This window comes from Capra hircus, chromosome 8, assembly GCF_001704415.2.
Source record: "Capra hircus breed San Clemente chromosome 8, ASM170441v1, whole genome shotgun sequence".
In the NCBI taxonomy this organism is placed as follows: domain Eukaryota; kingdom Metazoa; phylum Chordata; class Mammalia; order Artiodactyla; family Bovidae; genus Capra; species Capra hircus.
This window is the reverse complement of record NC_030815.1, coordinates 38,192,851-38,212,902: the sequence shown is the minus strand read 5'-3', so window position 1 is coordinate 38,212,902 and position 20,052 is coordinate 38,192,851. Positions and strand designations below refer to the sequence as shown.

Here is a 20,052-nt window from a genome sequence, read left to right as displayed (position 1 = left end):
AATATTCAGGACTGATTTCCTTTAGGATGGACTGGTTGGATCTCCTTGCTGTCCAAGGGACTCTCAAGTCTTCTCCAACACCACACTTCAAAAGCATCAATTCTTTGGTGCTCAGCTTTCTTCATAGTCCAACTCTCACATCTATACATGACTACTGGAAAAACTTCATGTCTAGCTTTGACTAGACAGACCTTTGTTGGCAAAGTAATATGTCTGCTTTTTAATAAGCTGTCTAGGTTGGTCATAACTTTTCTTCCAAGAAGCAAGTATCTTTTAATTTCATGGCTGCAGTCACCATCTGCAATGATTTTGGAGCCCCCCAAAATAAAGTCTGTCATTGTTTCCACTGTTTCCCCATCTCTTTGCCATGAAGTGATGGGACCAGATGCCATGATCTTCGTTTTCTGAATGTTGAGCTTTAAGCCAACTTTTTCACTCTCCTCTTTCACTTTCATCAAGAGGCTTTTTAGTTCCTCTTCACTTTCTGCCATAAGGGTGGTGTCATCTGCATATCTGAGGTTATTGATATTTCTCCCAATAATCTTGATTCCAGCTTGTGTTTCATCCAGCCCAGCATTTCTCATGATGTACTCTGCATATAAGTTAAATAAGCAGTGTGACAATATATAGCCTTGACGTACTCCTTTTCCTATTTGGAACCAGTCTGTCGTTCCATGTCCAGTTCTAACTGTTGCTTCTTGACCTGCATACAGATTTCTCAGGAGGCAGGTCAGGTGGTCTGGTATACCTTAGACTTAGACAATTGTACGTCGGTTATATCTCAGTAAAACATGGAGTGGAGCAGAGGGGAGAAACTTCGTCCTACTCATAGATTATATTCTCCATTATTACCTTATAAAAGCTTAATACCAGCTTTCTTTAGCTCTTTAACCCACTTGAAGTAGGTTTTTTGGTACAATGTGAGGTAAACATTAGACTTGCCTTAATACATGTGAATAATCATTTTTCCTGGCATCATTCATTTAAAAGGCCATTCATCCATCTGATGTATGGATGTATCTATTTTGTATCATTGGTTTATTTTATATATCCTTACATAAGTTTCATACTTTCATAATATGACAGAGCATTCTAGTCACCTTGGTAACACCTACATAAAAACCATTAGGAATTTGAGAGGTACAGGATTAAATCTAATCTGTGGGTGTGATTTCTTTGCATTTATTTAGGCCTTTAATATGATTTTGTCATGTTTTTATTAGGTTAGGCATGTGCGCTCAGTAATGTCTGACTCTGTGATCCCATAGACTGTAGCCACCCCCAGGCTCCTCTGTCCATGAGATTTTCTGGGCAAGAATAATCAAATAGGTTGCCATTTCCTTCTTAAGGGGATTTTCCCAACCCAGGGATTGAACCCATGTCCCTGTGTCTTCTGCATTGGTAGGTGGATTCTTTACCCCTGGTGCCACCTGGGAAGCCCTTTTTATTAGATTGGACCATATGAAATGTTTCTATAGATTCAAAATATTTGAATGTTGACAATTACATGACTCAGCCTGGTAGAATTCTCTCCAGAGGTCTGATCTTATGTGTCTTTTATTCTTACTTAGCCTCAGGTAGCACTTGTTATAAATAAATAAATTTCATTTTTCTTTCTTACTGGTATGTAAATAACCTTTGATTTTGGATCGATTAGCTTTACTAGAGTTATTAATTTTAATTTACGTGTAGGTTGTTTTGGGGTTTTTATGATTGTAATCATAACTGTGCATTATGTTTGTGTTAGTCACTCAGTCGTGTCTGACTCTTTGCGATCCCACGGACTATAGCCTGCCAGGCTCCTCTGTCCATAGAATTTCCCAGGCAAGAATATTGGAGTGGTTTGCCATTCCCTTCTCCATGAATTACATTTATGTGTTCTTTTTCCTTTGATCTCTAACTTTGTCTTCATTCACCAGTTGCCGCTTGGTGGTTAGAAGGAGGTGGTGAAGTAGGTATCTTATTTTTCTTTCCACCCTGATCGCCAAGAAAAAACTTTGTTGAACATTTTACCAATACTTACAATGTTTGACAGGTATTTTTTAGGTATGCTTTCCTGGATTTGGCTTGACAGTATTTTGTGTAGGACTTTTCCATTTGAGTTAGTGAGTGAAATCTGTATATTATCTTTCCTATCTAGCTATCCTTTACAAATTCTGTTAATTTTATAAAAAGAGTGTGCTGTAATATTTTTCTATTTTATGGTAGAATTTGTGTCCTTTTCTTGAATGTTTATTAGAACTTCTCAGTTAAGGTCTTTGGGGCTGAGTTTTCTTTGTACAAAGTTTTTTTTTTCCTGTAATGATTATATAGAACTATAAGGTGCAAAGGAAGAAGCAAATAGAGGACATGATTTTTAATCTGCCTTGGAGATTTGATAAGGGAACTTGGAGTTAAAGTTCATTATTGTTTCTAATTTTTAATGTGAGTACCAAAAGGCGAATATGCTTAAACTATCTAATTCTAGTTAACACATTCTATTTTTCACTTGTCATTTCTATTTGAGCTTTGAAGAAAATAGAAGTCTAGAGTTTAAATCCATTTTTTAAATGTGAGTACCAAAAGGCGAATATGCTTAAACTATCTAATTCTAGTTAACACATTCTATTTTTCACTTGTCATTTCTATTTGAGCTTTGAAGAAAATAGAAGTCTAGAGTTTAAATCCATTTTTTAAACTTTTGTTCACTTACTCTTGTATACTTAATACTACATGAAATTATACTAGATTAGAGTTTCCTAAGTAGAATTTGAATCCTATAGCAAAAAAATTTAACCTCACTCAAACTATGAATATACATAGCATATTTTGCGTCTTTTTTATAGGGTTTCATTTACTAAATTTTATCTATACTTGTTTATCATAACATCTCTAGTGATGATTTTATTGTTGAATGTGCCATTTTTACAGATTTATGAACTTGATGTCCATATCAAGTTATATCAAGTTAAATCAGAGTTCACTGTCTTCCAATCGTATTGGCCTCCTTGTATTGCTTAATCATACAGACGTGCTTCTGTTTCAGAGCGTGTGCCCTTGACCATTTCCTCTCACTGGTCTGCTCCACACCGGTATTCATTGACTGGCTTTGTCTTTCGTTTTATTTCTTTATTCAAACATCACTTTGAAAGACAACTTTCTTGATCATGCTATGTAAAATCGTACACACCCGGCATGGGTTACTTAAATTCTCCTTTAGTCTAACTTAATTTCTTTATGATACTGATTATCACCTGACATTTATTATTCTCTTGCCCTACTTGTATTAGTTTCCTATTATTGCTGTAACAAATTACCACAGACTTAAGTGGCTTAAATCGGGGAAGGCAATGGCAACCCACTCCAGTACTCTTGCCTGGAAAATCCCATGGGCGGAGGAGCCTGGTAGGCTGCAGTCCATGGGGTCGTGAAGAGTCGGACATGACTGAGTGAATTCACTTTCATGCATTGGAGAAGGAAATGGCAACCCACTCCAGTGTTCTTGCCTGGAGAATCCCAGGGACGGGGGAGCCTGGTGGGCTGCCGTCTATGGGGTCGCACAGAGTCAGACATGACTGAAGCGACTTAGCAGCAGCAGCAGTGGCTTAAATAATACAACTTACTATTTTACAGTTCTGTAAGGCAGAAGACTTACAGAATTCACTGGGCTAAAAGTATCAGCAGAGTTGTATTCCGTTTTGGACACTCTGAAAAAAATATATATTTCCTTGCCTTTTTAAGATTGTAGGGATCTCCCAGTTCCTTGGCCTATGGCCTACTTCCTCCATTTTTAAAGCCAACAAAGTTGTATCTTTGATTATTCGTTTTTAGTCACATCTTCTTCAGGCTCTTTCTTCGCTCTTCTACTTTCAAGATTCCCCCATGATTACCTTTGGTCTATCTAGATAATCCTATTTAAAGGTTATTAACTTCAGAATGTCTGCAAAGTCCCTTTTGCCATGTAAGGTAATATATTCATAGGTTCCTGGGCTGATAACAGATATCTTTGGGGCCTATTATTTTGCCAGTCATACCACTAGAATGTTAATGCTTTGATTTTTGTTTTTGCTGCTGTGTGTCAGACCTTGTTCTAAGAACTAGTTTAAATAGATATTCAGGAAATACAGTATTTCATAGAATCTGAAATGAACTTTTCTGTATTTTAACATCTGTGAAATTAGGGTGTATCTTAAAATTGCTATTGGACTGACTAAAGTTGGGTTCTTTCAGATACTTGATTTTACTTCTGCTAGTTACCTTGGAGTGCCATCTAACTTGAAGTTAAATTTTCTGTATCTAGAAATAGGACTAAAAGAGGTACATAAAGGAGAAAATATAATATGTAATGGCCTTATGGGTAGTATGTAACAGATTTATGGTATGACACTATAGCCGTAACTGTAATACATGGAAGAAATATGCAAAGAAATTTTTAAGTATTTTCTATAATCCTAATGACACCTGGTGAAAATGTCTTATGTGTAACATGGAATAAAGCAAAGAAGTACTTGTAGCATTCTCATTTAGGCATCCCTGCTGTCTTCAAGAACTAGGATTTTCTGATCGTGAAAGAAAAGAGAAACATAAATAATTGCCTTGTCAAAAGCCAACTTTCCCTTCAGTCCTGAATTTGAACAGAAAGTGTTTGCATGATCTCATGAGGTATCTTGTATATGTATTAATGTGTAGGTCTCAATTTTGTAGGTTTGTCCACTAAAAAGACCTGAAAATAGCAATCAGTCCAGTTGCAATAAGCTTTTTAGTGCCTAAATTGTGGGCTTGAAATAACCATTTCCACCTCAAAGAAGGCTTCCCAGATAGCTCAGCTGGTAAAAAATCCACCTGCAATTCAGGAGACCCTGGTTCAATTCCTGGCTTGGGAAGTTCCCCTGTGAAGGGATAGGCTTATCCACTCCAGTATTCTTGGGCTTCCCTGTGGCTCAGACAGTAAAGAATCTGCCTGCAATGCGGGAGAACTGGGTTCAATCCCTGGGTTGGGAAGATCCATGGAGGAGGACATGGCAACCCACTCCAGTATTCTTAACTGAAGAATCCCCATGGACAGAAGAGCCTGGCAGGGCCCAGTCCATGAGGTCACAAAGAGTCAGACATGACTGAGAGACTTAAGCACACACACACACTCACACCCCCCTAAAAAACCAGGCTTCATTGGAGATAATAGGACAGACTAGAGGCAGAAATGTACAAGAAGAACTAGGAACATCTTGTCTCGCAGAAAACAAGAAAGCCCACAAAGACTGCTAAACTCCTGTCAGAAAGATTTGAGAATCAACTGGAAGAATCCATTGGCTGAAGATGAGACAGTTTGACCATCAATAAGGCAAATAATAACTAAAGTGGATTGAAACACCTCAAATATGTAAACTCATAGTAATATAGAAACTGATTGGTCAACTGCATAGAATGTTTGAGAGCTTTTTTTTTTTTTTCACTGCTAAAAAAAGTATTCCATTTGTATTTGTTATATGAGCTATACCACTGAATTACCAAATAATTGATGTGGTCATGTTTCTGTTTATGGAATTATTTCAGCAAATAAGTGAAAAGGGAGTGAAAGAACTAGAATGTCAACATTATCCAATCCCCAGTGAATTAATCTGGAGAAGGCAATGGCACCCCACTCCAGTACTCTCGCCTGGAAAATCCCATGGACAGAGGAGCCTGGTAGGCTGCAGACCATGGGGTTGCAAAGAGTTGGAAACGGCTGAGCGACTTCACTTTCACTTTTCACTTTCATGCATTGGAGAAGGAAATGGCAACCCACTCCAGTGTTCTTGCCTGGAGAATCCCAGGGCCAGGGGAGCCTGGTGGGCTGCCATCTATGGGGTTGCACAGAGTCAGACACGACTGAAGCGACTTAGCAGCAGCAGCAGTGAATTAATCTAGTCGTTGAGCATCTGTGGCTGCTATCATCATAGGAAAAGACAACTAAATAATTAGGTGCTTACTGATGAAAATAGACCTGTACATGATTTTACTCAAAAAATGAACCTATTTGAGTAAACATTGAGAAGAAGGTCGGCAGTTCTATTCTGTAAAGAGCCAGATAGTGAATAGTTTAACCTTTGGCCGCCAGATGGTCTCTGTCACAACTCAACTCTGCTGCTGTAGCGTGAAACCAGCCATAGAGAATACATAAATGAATAGGCATAGCTGTGTTCCAGTACACATTTTTAAAAACATGCCTCAAAGCAACGGTTTTTGACCTTTTCACCAGACCAACTACTGATTTACTGGAAACACAAATGACAGAAAAAACTGAAATGAACTTAGGGAATTCAGATATCAAAATCAAAACCAGGGGAAACTGTAGGACAAATGGTGGGGGTTCATCAATAAGTTATAAGGGAAAAGATTGGGAATTTAGTTTTTGAAACACAGAACTATATCATATACTTAGGGAGGAAGACAGGTGAGAAGATTGAAGAAAATGAAGGTAAAAGTGACTCATGGGAGGGAGTGAAGAGGTTTTGACTTGGAGGATGTGAAGTGCTAAGGGGGTTGATAGTCCTATCTCTTGTCTTGGTTGATTACAAGGATATGTGCCTTTTAATTGGCTAAACTATACATCTGTCTATTAATTTTCTGCATTTGTTTGCATTCTGTTAGAAGTTTTAAAAGAAAGGTGAAATATTTGAAAAAGTCACCAAGCAAATAGTAACCCAAAAAACCAAAGGTACCCTTGTGATACAAAATGTGTTACTAGAGATAGAAAGACATTTCATAAGAACATTTAAGTATTCTTAGTCTGTATATCTTCAAAAATATAAAGCAAAAGTTGATAGAGTAAAAGGAGAATTATATAAATCTATAGTTACAGCAAGAAACTTTGAAGAAGTATATGCAAATAGCTATAAATATGTCTGTGAAAAATAAGGCTTAGTATTTGAAAGACTTTTCTTTGTAATGAGGTCATCTGTTTACTCAGAAACGTGCATGTTTATTGGAAATATGTTTAAATCTTTTGTTTCAATTGGGAGTATCATTTTACTGTATCTTTAAATTTACAAGATAGGTGTCTTCTCACCACATGATCTAAGTCTTGATCTCTTTTCCCCTAATATTAAAGTTACATTTTAACTTCAAATATTAATCACTGGACTTTTCCTACTGCTGGAAACAATAATTCAGTGATTAGAATAGCTATTACCCCATTTTTAGTAGTGTTCAGTGAGTTTTGAAACTGACTTTTAATTACTATTTGCATATGGTTTATATTTTGCTAATTTGCATATGGTTTAGATTTTGCTAACCTTTCTTCTTTTTTAAACAGGGGTTCTGAAGGAAAATTAAATGACTGCCAGATAAGATTCATAAATGAAATCTTCAAGATCGAGAAACCTGGAGCCCATCCTCTTTCATTGGCAGATGGAAAGTTTTTAAGTATGGATCTTTCTTATGGGCTGAGACTGCATGTATTGTTCAGGATTGCTATTTTGACTGGCCAGGGAATGACTTTTGAGGAAGTACAAAACTAAAAACCATACAAATTTATTTTCAAGACAACCATTTTGATATAAGATCAATTTGGTTTAATGGATTTTTCTCAAATGATAAAATTTGTTTTCGAAGAGTATTTTCTCATCTTGGCATTTTATTTCCATTTTCTTGATGTTTCCTTTATTATAGTCTGTCCAGATAAAAAACCCACTTTGGTAATGTGGCCATTTAAGATTAATATTTAATAAATGAGCCTTATTTTTATACTAGTAGAGCCTGAGAAGAATAATCCTGGTTGAGCCCTGAATTTCTGGGAGGTAATGAATGGTTTATGTAATCGTTAGAATGCAGCCTCATCTCGTATGTAACGTAATTTCATGCAGCTAGTTAGTAAGAAAGGTAGGACTAAATTCTAAGTCTTTTCCTTCATAGTTCAATTGCTGTCTTTCCAAATAGGTTACAGTGTCTCATACTCTGTTAATTCTGATGTGTGTGTGTGTGTGGAGAAGAATTCATTGAGCTTTTGCCATATGTCGATGTCAGTGTCTCATATATTTTGACAAAAGAAATATTCAAGATTAAAGTGTCCTGCCTGTCCTCTTCTTAACCACAGTAATGCAGAATTAGAGCAAGACAAGTCCTTTAACAGATTAATAACTAGACTTCCGTGTTACTGGTTTAAGCCATACTCATTTTTGAGACTGCAATGCTAATACATCTAGACTTGAATTAAGAACTTGAAGGCATTCTGTGTATGATTGTATGGTTATATTCTAGGGATAAAGGTAACTTGTTGAGTAAACTTGTTTAATGTGACTTGCTCTCAGTAAAACACAAAAGAAAAATTGACTAGGTTTTTCTTGTGTTTTCTCTGTCAGTATATCTGCATATATGTGTTCTTTGCCTAATGCTAATCATGTTATAGCTACAACTTTGAACTTCTGTGTAAGGAAACCATTTCAGAGCCACAGCCAGACTGCCACTGATAACTCTCTAAACCAGAAATCTAAACATACCTTTGACAGCATGTCATTCTAGACATCTTTCTGTATCTATATAATTCATCTTTGTGTGTTTATACAGTTCTGTATAAAAACTTTATTCTGCAGTTTCATTTTTTAAATATATTTGGCTATCTCTATATTATAGTTCTTATAAATTTAACTTGATGTTAGTGAGCATTACTATAAGACTTTTGTGTATGTATGTTTATTTTATAATTTCAAATGAACATTTTGGCAAAAAAGTATTTTGGTTTTAGATGGGAGAGACTGGCAGGGGAGGGGTGGGCAATAAGTGGAACCTGTTAGTTGCCAGAATTCTGAACCAATTGATAAGTGAGATTAAAAAAAATCAACTGTTAGTACTGTATTTACTAATAAAGAGTATGTTGGGGGCATAGCAAAACCAAAATGGATTTGCTGACTTCTAACAGGTGTACCCCTCCTAGTTTAGTCCACCTGGGGAAAGGTTTGGATCTGCAGAACAGATGATACCTAACACTTCCATTTTGGAACAACTTTGTTCAGTTATTTCACTGGAAATTTTAATATATCTTACGATGCCCCATGAGTTAACTGCATTACCCCTATACATCTTGATGCACATTTGGGGAATATTAAAGTCTTGCACTGAATTATTCCATATGGTTCTTTTTGTTAAAAAAAAAAAAAAGGCTGTGTGCTATTTCTCATGGGTTTTTCTTTATAAGATTCATAGACATAAAAATGATTTTAAGACTGGGCTTGCTATAATTTTGTTCTTAATAGGGAAAAATGACCCTGAATGTGATTCTTGTGGTGGAGACCCAAATAAGAAATGCCGTTCTTGCTCCTGTCATGTATGTGGTGGAAAACAAGAACCCAACATGCAAGTTCTATGTGATGAATGTAACATGGCCTATCATATTTACTGCCTGAATCCTCCTTTGGATAAGGTCCCTGAAGAGGAATACTGGTATGATTATCAGGGAATTTTTGTTGTTACTAAGTAAGAATTGAATGTGCAATATGTATTTGAAACCCCAAAAGAAGATTTCTAAAGATACAGATATGTAAGAGGTGGACTTATTGAGAGATACACGTCTTCTCTTAGCAGAGATGCGGTCCATCTTAGACGAGTGGCCTGCATAATGTATACGGAAGTGCTTAAAATTGTATAACTAATGGTTATTTGGCATTGGTACCTTTATTCAGTTAGTACAACAGCTTCTGAACTGATCTCTCCGTTTTTTAATCCCTCCAGTCCTTTCTCCAATATGAGTCTGTGTTCTTTCAAAAATGCACATTTGGTCATTACTCCTTTGCTTCAGACGCTTTACGTTACTGTAGAGAGCCTTGCACAGTGTTTTTTAGTAGATTTTTTCCCACTGTATCTCTTACCACTTCCCTCTTTTATTTTCCCAAGTGCTCCCTAGATGGCTTCATGCAATGATGAGACTTTAAATACCAAGCAATTGGTTCAGAATTTATATTTTCAGACCCAGCCTTACCTGAACTTTATGTTCCTGTATTCAACTGCTTGCTTGACTAGTATTACAAAATAAGTGGCTCCAAGTGGAGATCTTGATTTCCACAAACATGTCCACTGAAATCCTACTCCTCACTCAATCATAATAATAATAATAAAGATAAATCTTTGTCTCATCCACCTATTGAGGAAAAAGCTGAATTTGATTTCAGTTCTCGCTTCTCCTTCGTCACATACTCTATATCCAATAACATTAGCAAATCTGACAGTTCTACTCTCATTACCCAGCTCAGCCCCCATCTGTACCCTGAATTCTATGCGTGTGCATGTATGCTCAATTGTGTCTGACTCTACGACCTCAGGGACTGTAGCCTGCCAGGCTCCTTTGTCCATGGAATTTTCCAGGCAAGAGTACTGGAGTGGGTTCCCATTGCCTTCTCTGGGATCTTTGCAACCCAGGAATTGAACCTGAATCTCTGGCATCTCCTGCATTGACAAGTGGATTCTTTACCAGCGGAGTCACTAGGAACTCCATAGTAAATGCACAGCTAGTCGTCTTGCTTTCACCAGTTATCCTTCCTGCCATAGCAGCAGAATGATCTAAATCCTGAATCAGAATACTCACCTGTTTAAAACCCCTAATGTCTTCCTGTTGAATTTAGGATAAGATCTAAACCCTTGCCGTCTGTGAACCGACCTCTGCCTACTTTTAATGTTCTTCAGAACATACCATTCCTTATTATGCCTCAGGACCTTTACACTTAATGGCTCTTTGCTTGGACTCTTGATAGGTTTGGCTCTTCTAATCTCATCTGGAATAGCATTAACCCTGATGTATTTCCTTTATCAGTCAGTTCAGTTCAGTTGCTCAGTCGTGTCCAATTCTTTGCAACCCCATGGACTATAGCACACCAGGCCTCCCTGTCCATCACCAACTCCCAGAGTTAATAAACTCATGTCCATTGACTTGGTGATGCCATCCAACCATCTCATCCTCTGTCATCCCCTTCTCCTCCTGCCCTCAATCTTTCCCAGCAATGAGGGTCTTTTCCACTGAGTCAGTTCTTTGCATGAGGTGGCCAAAGTATTGGAGTTTCAGCTTCAGCATCAGTCCTTCCAGTGAATATTCAGGACTGATTTCCTTTAGAATGGACTGGTTGGATCTCCTTACAGTCCAAGGGACTGTCAAGAGTCTTTTCCAGTATCATAGTTCAAAAGCATCAATTCTTTGGTGCTCAGCTTGCTTTATAGTCCAACTCTCACATCCATATGGAGAAGGAAATGGCAACCCACTCCAGTATTCTTGCCTAGAGAATTCCATGGACAGAAGAGCCTGGTGGGCTGCTGATCATGGGGTTGCACAGCGTTGGACACGACTGAAGCAATTTAGCATGCATCACATCCATACATGACTACTGGAAAAAGCAAAGCTTTGACTAGACGGACCTTTGCTGGCAAAGTAATAATGTCTTTGCTTTTTAATAAGCTGTCTAGGTTGTTCATAACTTTCCTTACAAGGAGCAAGCGTCTTTTAATTTCATGGCTGCAGTCACCATCTGCAGTGATTTTGGAGCCCAAGAAATAAAGTCTGTCATTGTTTCCACTGTTTCCCCATCTATTTCCCATGAAGTGATGGGACAAGATGCCATGATCTTAGTTTTCTGCGTGTTGAATTTTAAGCCAACTATTTCACTCTCCTCTTTTACTTTCATCAAGAGGCTCTTTAGTTCTTCTTCGCTTTCTGCCATAAGGGTGGTGTCATCTGCATATCTGAGGTTATTGATATTTCTCCTGGCAATCTTGATTCCAGCTTGTGCTTCATCCAGCCCAGCGTTTCTCATGATGTACTCTGCATGTAAGTTAAATAAGCAGGGTGACAATACACAACCTTGATGTACTCCTTTCCCCATTTGGAACCAGTCTGTTATTCCATGTCCAGTTATAACTGTTGCTTCCTGACCTGCATACAGATTTCTCAAGAGGCAGGTCAGGTGCTCTGGTATTCCCATCTCTTTCAGAATTTTCCATGGTTTGTTGTGGTCCACACAGTCAAAGGCTTTGGCATAGTCAATAAAGCAGAAGTAGATGTTTTTCTGGAACTCTCTTGCTTTGTCGATGATCCACCGGATGTTGGCAATTTGATCTCTGGTTCCTCTGCCTTTTCTAAATCCAGCTTGAACATCTGGAAGTTCACAGTTCATGTGCTATTGAAACCTGGCTTGGATAATTTTGAGCAATACTTTACTATCATCTGAGATGAGCATGATTGTGCAGTAGTTTGAGGATTCTTTGGCATTACCTTTCTTTGGGATTGGAATGAAAACTGACCCTTTCCAGTCCTGTGGCCACTGCTGAGGTTTCCAAATTTGCTGGCGTATTGAGAGCAGCACTTTCACAGCATCATCTTTTAGGATTTGAAATAGCTCCACTGGAATTCCATCACCTCCACTAGCTTTGTTTGTAGTGATGCTTCCTAAAGCCCACTTGACTTTGCATTCCAGGATATCTGGCTCTAGGTGAGTGATCACACCATTGTGATTATCTGGGTTGTGAAGATCTTTTTTGTATAGTTCTTCTGTGTGTTCTTGCCACCTCTTCTTAATATCTTCTGCTTCTGTTAGGTCCATACCATTTCTGTCCTTTATTGTGCCCATCTTTGCATGAAGTGTTCCCTTGGTATCTCTAGTTTTTTTGAAGAGATCTCTAGACTTTACCATTCTGTTGTTTTCCTCTATTTCTTTGCATTGATCACTGAGGAAGGCTTCCTTATCTTTCCTGACTATTCTTTGGAATTCTGCATTCAAATGGGTATATCTTTCCTTTACTCCTTTCCTCTTTGCTTCTCTTCTTTTCACAGCTATTTGTAAGGCATCCTCAGACAACCATTTTGCCTTTTTGCATTTAGTTTTATTGGGGATTGTCTTGCTCCCTGTCTCCTGTACAATGTCACAAAGCTCCATCCCTAGTTCTTCAGGCATTCTATCAGATCTAATCCCTTGAATCTATTTGTCACTTCCAGTGTATAATAATAAGGGAGTTGATTTAGGTCATACCTGGAATGTCTAGTGGTTTTCTTTCTTCAATTTTAGTCTGAATTTGGCAATAAGGAGTTCATGGTCTGTGCCACAGTCAGTTCCCAGTCTTGTTTTTGCTGACTGTATAGAGCTTCTCCATCACTGGCTGCAAAGAATATAACCAGTCTGATTTCGGTGTTGACCGTCTGGTGATGTCCATGTGTAGTGTTCTTTTGTGTTTTTGGATGAGGGTGTTTGCTATGACCAGTGCATTCTCCTGGCAAAACTCTATTAGCCTTTGCTCTGCTTCATTCTGTACTCCAAGGCCAAATTTTCCTTTACTCCAGGTATTTCCTTTATATTTCCTTTATAGCACTTAACATTTTCTGAAATTGATTCCTTGTGTGTGCTAGTTTTCCTTAACTATTTGCAAATATTTTAATCACAAACATTTATCCCTATCCAGTGCCAAAATAGTACCTGGACTCATAACAAACCTGATAAAGAGATGGATCCCAGGGATGACTATAATTAGAGGACTCTTAGATTACTCTGTAAAGTATTTCTACATTCATATTGAGGTCCTTAACCTTACATCTTTTCTACTTCTCCAAATCACATTGTCTGGATATTTAGTCTCTGAGCTCATTTTCTCATTAGAGATGATACCTGCTTTCACCATAAAATCTTTGATAAAATTATAGTTAGAAGGTTGGCATATCAGGTAAAACAGTCTTTCTTAACACAAATTAATTTTTGGAAGTGTTCCTGATTTCCAGATTAGTAGGGATTTTACTTGATAATATTCATTGCCTTATCATACATAATTTTGCCTTGGATTTATTTCTGTGTCTCACTGCCCAGCTAATTTTCTCAAGATCTGAATTGTCTATATATCTTGTCTGTAGTTAAATGTAACATCTCATAATTAGGTATTCAAAATTAACTAGTGGGTATAGATATCATCTTTGTGAAAATATAGAACAAGAAATCTAAGATTAATGGGTGGAATGGCAAGTTGATCTTTGGATATACCCAAAGTTTCTATTTCTTTGTGACTCAAAAATAGCCCCATTTCATTCTATGTATATATACTTATGCTTTGCTTTTCAAAAATGATAACAAGGCAGCTTATAACGATGTATGCGTTACAGTGGGCTTTCCTGGTGGCTCAGTGGTAAAGAATCTGCCTGCCAGTGCAGGGGACACAGGTTTGATTCCTGGGTCAAGAAGATCCCCTGGAGAAGGAAATTGCAACCCACCCTGGTATTCTTGCCTGGGAAATCCCATGGGCAGAGGAACCTGGCAGGCTACAGTCATGGGGTTTCAAAGTTGGACACAACTTAGTGACTAAACAACAACAAACAACCCAAGTTACAGTAGAGTGACAGCCACAAATAGGATAAAAGATAAACAACTGTAGAGAATTAAAATTGAGCTAGAGCCAAACATCCTTTAATCCAGTATACTTGTTATAATTGGCTATAGATTTTTTACTTTGAAAATTCTAATAACCAGTTCAGATGGGAGATACATCAGTTGCCATGGTTCATTGTTCAGTCTAGAATCATCTATTCTTACCATTTTTGTTTTAATGGTAAAAAGTTCAAATGAATGATGTCTACTCTGAGAATTAGTGATAAGATCAGAGTTTATGGTGCCATTTGGATTGGACAGCCTTGTTGGCTTGTGTACTGAATTTGATAGTAAAATATTAAGTTCTCTAAAAGAATGGCAAGCTTAATCGTGTAAATATTTTGGAAAGTTTAGTACTGAAATGCCAACCGAAACTCTAATATGCACTAAGTATTACACATCTTAAAAGTTATTCTAAACTAGAAAGGCCATTATTTGTTATTGACATTAATATGATATTATAAAAATTCTCTTTTTCTGAAGGTATTGTCCTTCCTGTAAAACTGATTCTAGTGAAGTTGTAAAGGCTGGTGAAAGGCTCAAGATGAGTAAAAAGAAAGCCAAGATGCCATCAGCTAGTACTGAAAGCCGAAGAGATTGGGGCAGGGTAAAGAAGGAATTCTTTTTCTTTCTAGCTATAATGTTTATAACTGTAATGCAAGTTATAATGTTTCGATTCCAGTAGTAGTAGTGGTATAAGTGATAATCTGAAATGTTAACAAATAACAATATTGACTAATCATATACATTGTTGGGATGTGCCTGATGGCCCAGTGGTTAAGCCTCTGCTCTTCCACTGCAAAGGGTGTGAATTCGATTCCTGGTTGGGGAACTAAGATCCTGCATGCTGAGCAGTGTGGCCCCCAAAAAAGGAAAAAAAAATTGTTAAATATTAATCATATAAATTGTACGGTTTTATTTTATTTGCGTTTTATGGAGATTAAGGGCTTTCTTTAAGATTTAAAATAACTGATTTCTCAAACAACTTGTTTGGTACCTTGTAGGGAATGGCCTGTGTTGGTCGCACTAGAGAATGTACTATTGTTCCTTCCAATCATTATGGACCTATTCCTGGAGTTCCTGTTGGATCAACTTGGAGATTTAGAGTTCAGGTATGTTTCAGATTGGCTTAGTCAAAAGAGTAAAATTGGGTATACCTCACATTGTAGCAGTGTTAGTGTTAATTATTCTAAGTGAACTAACGTAGGTAGTATCATATGGCATTCACTTTTTAAAATGAACAGTTTCCTGTAGGATGATTAGGCACTTCTTCATAGCTTAGCAGACAGAGGAACATAACATTGTGGACTTGGGCATCATCTAAGCCTTTGTATCACTTTGTTTTATTTTTCTGTTATTGTTATACTCGTTAAAGTTGTTATTCAGTATTCTGAAGAATTTTCCTTGCCAAAAAATGCAATATTTGAAATAGATCTTCTGTCATGCAGTAAGTTCTCATTTAATGTTATTGATCTGCAAGGAAGCTCACTTAGACAGTATTTTCTTTGGCAATAATTCTCAGTGAATATTAAGATACTGGTCAGAGGAAATGTCAGACAATCCAAGGATTTGATTACTTCCCTTTTTCTCTTGAAGAAGACTCTTGTAGTTTTCTAATTTCTTCTTTAGAAAGATAATTTTTTCATTGTGAAAAATTTAATGTGGGAAAAAAAAAATCTCTTAGTTTCCAGTTAGACGGGATTCTAAACTTTCAAGAGCTGAATAGCGCTGGTGCTTAGAACATTGATGAAATTTTATGATTAAAATAATGTAATACATATACTTAGCTTGAAATGTTGAGTATTAGTGTATAATTTATATTTTAAAAACCTACTCTTTTCACTCATTTTCTGTTTCTAAAAGACAGTCACTTTAAAGTTCTGAATTTACCTCCTTATAGCTAAATAACATGGCTTTTGTCTGTATTTTGGTTTTGTTAACCTCTTTCTGTGGAAGACAGGCATTTAGTTTAACAAGTACTGTGTTTTTTTACAAATGGAAAGTTTTCGGCAACCCTTTGTCCAGCAGGTCTATTGGTGCCATTTTTCTGATAGCATTTTAAAATTAAGATATGTACATTTTTTGGACATAATGCTATCAAGCACTTAAGACTACAATATAGTATAAATAGTGGCTTTTATATGTACTGGGAACTGAGAAAATTCGTGTGGCTTGCTCTGTTGTGATATTCACTTTACTGCAGTGGTCTGGAACCAAACCTGGAATATCTCTGAGGTATGCCTGTACAATAATATTTATTTTTTATACTATGCATTATTGATAATATTTATATATAAAATAAAAATTATAAAATACACTTCATTTTAGTCGTTCAGTTGAGTCCGACTCTTTGCAACCACATGGACTGCAGCATGCCAGGCTTCCCTGTCCATCACCAACTCCCACTTAATTGTCTTGTTCTTTTTTTTTTTTTTTTTTTTTTCTTTTTGTGTACCTGTCATTCGTTCCCAAATTCTAAAAACCTCATTAATACAGTCTAAGATGACTTTGAAGCCATTGACTTGAGCAACTAGAAGGATAGATTTGCAGTTTAGGAAATAGGGAAGATTCAGCACAGATTTATTTTTGGGGTTGTTCATGAAGCTGAGAATCAGATGGTCCTTGCTTCTAAAGTACTTGGTGTTTCCAAGGCCTAAATCCAGGTTCTGTTGTTACCATCTTCTCATTGACTTCTAATATACCTCTTTACCCAGCCCACTTTACAGACTTGGATTTCAGTTTGCCTTACTCTGAGAACAGTTGTGTAATAAACAAATGAATAGAATACTTCTCTTGGGGAGTTTGAAGTACATGAAGAAGTGACACTTAGTTTAAGTGAGCCAGAATTAAAGGTATATGGGGAAATGTAGTAAGCCCATTGTACTAAACTAAAAATGAGTGCTATGTTTGAGTATTACTGAGTAGTTGGGCTTAGATGTATAAACTCCATAAAGAAGAAACCGGATATAAGGATGAGGAAGGAAGTAGAAGCCCAGTTGAGAGAAGGTAACATATAATACTTAACTTGGGCTTGATATACTATTATGACCATTTAATACATGTTAAGCAGTTGAAAGTTAAAAGCAGATTTGTTCTCTAAAGGGTTATTCTGTTCTTAATGGGTAGAAGGAATTTGAAGGAACAAAGCTGGAGGCACTGTAAAAGGGAATGTTTTAAGTATTCAAAACTCAAATTAGAATTATATCAGTGAATGTGGAAAATGATGGATTTGAGAAGATTAGGAAATCAAATCAGCAATATTTACAACCAGATGGGTTTGAAGAATACAAAAAAATGAAGCTGAAATAACTGTTGCCTGTCTGACTTGACTGGGTTTCTGCCTGCATTGCAGGAAACCTGGGTTCAATCCCTGGGTCCGGAAGATCGCCTGGAGAAGGGAATGGCAACCCACTCCAATATTCTTGCCTGGAGAATTCCATGGACTGAGGAGTCTGGTGGGCTACAGTCCATGGGTTGCAGGGTCAGACATGACTGAGCGACTAACAATTTCACTTTGACTTGACTAGGGAACAGTACCATAATGAAAGATGAGAAATGAGGAGTTCTGAAACACTGATAGTAAATTATTTTTCACCTGAATTGAGCTGGAATTACCAGTAGCACAGGATGATGATGATTTAATAGTTATTTTGAAACTCAAAATTCTAGGCCTGAGCAGTTTTACAAGTCATTACTTCAGTACCTGAGGAATATATAGTTGGAGAGAAGTCAAGTCTGAGCAAAACATGGAATTCTGAGTGACATTCACTTCTTAGTTGGAAGCTTTTAGGATACAGTAACATATGTGAAACCATTTTGTAAATATAAATTAATGAACTGTTTGAAGGTATTTTGAGTTTCACTTGATGTTATTATAGGTGAGTGAAGCAGGTGTCCATCGACCCCATGTTGGTGGAATTCATGGTCGGAGTAATGATGGCGCTTACTCTCTTGTCCTGGCTGGTGGATTTGCGGATGAAGTAGTAAGTCATGATGCAGCCTTGTTCTTTAGAACCTGTCTTGATTATTCAGTAAAATACAGAAGCTTTGTCCAGGATAAATCCCATCTCTTATAGCATGACTTTTGTGTTGAAGTGGTCAGTTCTGTACAAGTAACATAGTAAATCAGTCAGCGTCTTTAATCATTGCATGTGCTGATTACTGCAATGAAAATAGTCACATTTTCTTTAGAGCTCATTTTATTTTGGGGATAATTGTAGATTGACAGTTATTAGAAATAATACAGAAATGTCTGTGCCCTTTACTCAATTTCAGCCAGTGGTAACATCTTGCAAAACTATAGCCCAATATCACAACCAGGATACTGACACTGCTATACATTCAGGACACTGAACATTTTCCTTACTGCAAGGGTCCCTCACATTGCCCTTTTTCAGCCACCATACTATTTCTGCTTCCCCAATACCCATTAACTCTAGACAACCACTAATTTGTTGTCCATTTCTATAATTTTTGTCACTTAAAAATTTTTATAAATGGAATTTTATAGTGTATAATCTTTGGGATTGGCTTTATTCAGTCAGCATAATCCTCATTGTGGCATGTGTCAATAGTTCATTCCTTTCTATTGCTCAGTAGTGTTCCATTGATATAGGTGTATCACAGTGTAACCATTCACTCATTGCAGCAAATAATGCTGCAGTAAACATTTGTGTACAGGGGGTTTTGTGTGTATAAATATGAGTGTTTGTTTCTTTGGGATAAATGCCCAGAAGTGTAATTGCTGGGTTGTATGGTAGTTGCATGATTGTTGCTACTGCTGCTGCTAAGTCGCTTCAGTCGTGTCTGACTCTGTGCGACCCCATAGATGGCAGCCCACCAGGCTCCCCCGTCCCTGGGATTCTCCAGGCAAGAACACTGGAGTGGGTTGCCATTTCCTTCTCCAACGCATGAAAGTGAAAAGTGAAAGTGAAGTCACTCAGTCATGTCCGACTCTTGGCGACCTCATGGACTGCAGCCTACCAGGCTCCTTCGTCCATGGGATTTTCCAGGCAAGAGTACTGGAGTAGGGTGCCATTGCCTTCTCCGCGGCATGATTAGTTCTTTAAGAAACTGCTCGCCCCTCAAAAAAATGGGGAGGGAAAAAAAACCTGCCAAACTGCCATTGTGAAGTCAATCCAGATACCATCTGGAAGACCGTATCTGATCAATTTAAGAAGTATTCTGGACTTTTTAATATGTACTTTTTATTAGACTTTCTTCAAATGATGTGTACACTGAAGATGAATTCCTTAATGCCTTATTCCTTAAAATATAAACCTCAGTGTTGAATCAACAGTGTTTAACCCAAACCTCAGTTTGGATCTGCAAAGGGTCACAAAAGTTTTAAGACATTTAAAAACACTTAAAATCATGAAATTTTACTTCTGATTCTTAGTCCAAAGGAAAAATTAGATGAAAAACCTTTATTACAAGCAAGAATGAAGTAAAAAATCATTATATTCAGTCTGAATTAATTAAAATAATCTTGCATTGAAGAACCACTATTAAGATAGTGTTAGTAGAAGTCATTTACATACTGATGGTTTTCTTAGTTTAAGTACTGAATAGAAGCTTAACAATAACGATATAAATTTGTAGTTAAATTCTTTTGTAACTTTCTTCTTAATTATATGCAGTTGTCTTACCCAAATATAACTTGGGTAAACCCATAGATTTTGAAATGTGAGGAACTTACAATGTTATGAGGATT

The 20,052-nt window shown here is 37.1% G+C and overlaps 1 protein-coding gene across 1 annotated transcript in view; it reads left to right on the top strand.

Annotated features, from left to right (window-relative positions):
• UHRF2 (ubiquitin like with PHD and ring finger domains 2) overlaps nt 1-20,052 on the top strand; it is a 71,823-nt gene that overhangs the window by 37,831 nt on the left and 13,940 nt on the right. The window contains exons 5-9 of the mRNA XM_018052010.1: nt 7,274-7,383; nt 9,210-9,396; nt 14,823-14,946; nt 15,344-15,451; nt 18,218-18,322. Coding sequence (XP_017907499.1) covers nt 7,274-7,383; nt 9,210-9,396; nt 14,823-14,946; nt 15,344-15,451; nt 18,218-18,322 — 634 coding nt within the window. The remainder of the gene's footprint in view (nt 1-7,273; nt 7,384-9,209; nt 9,397-14,822; nt 14,947-15,343; nt 15,452-18,217; nt 18,323-20,052) is intronic.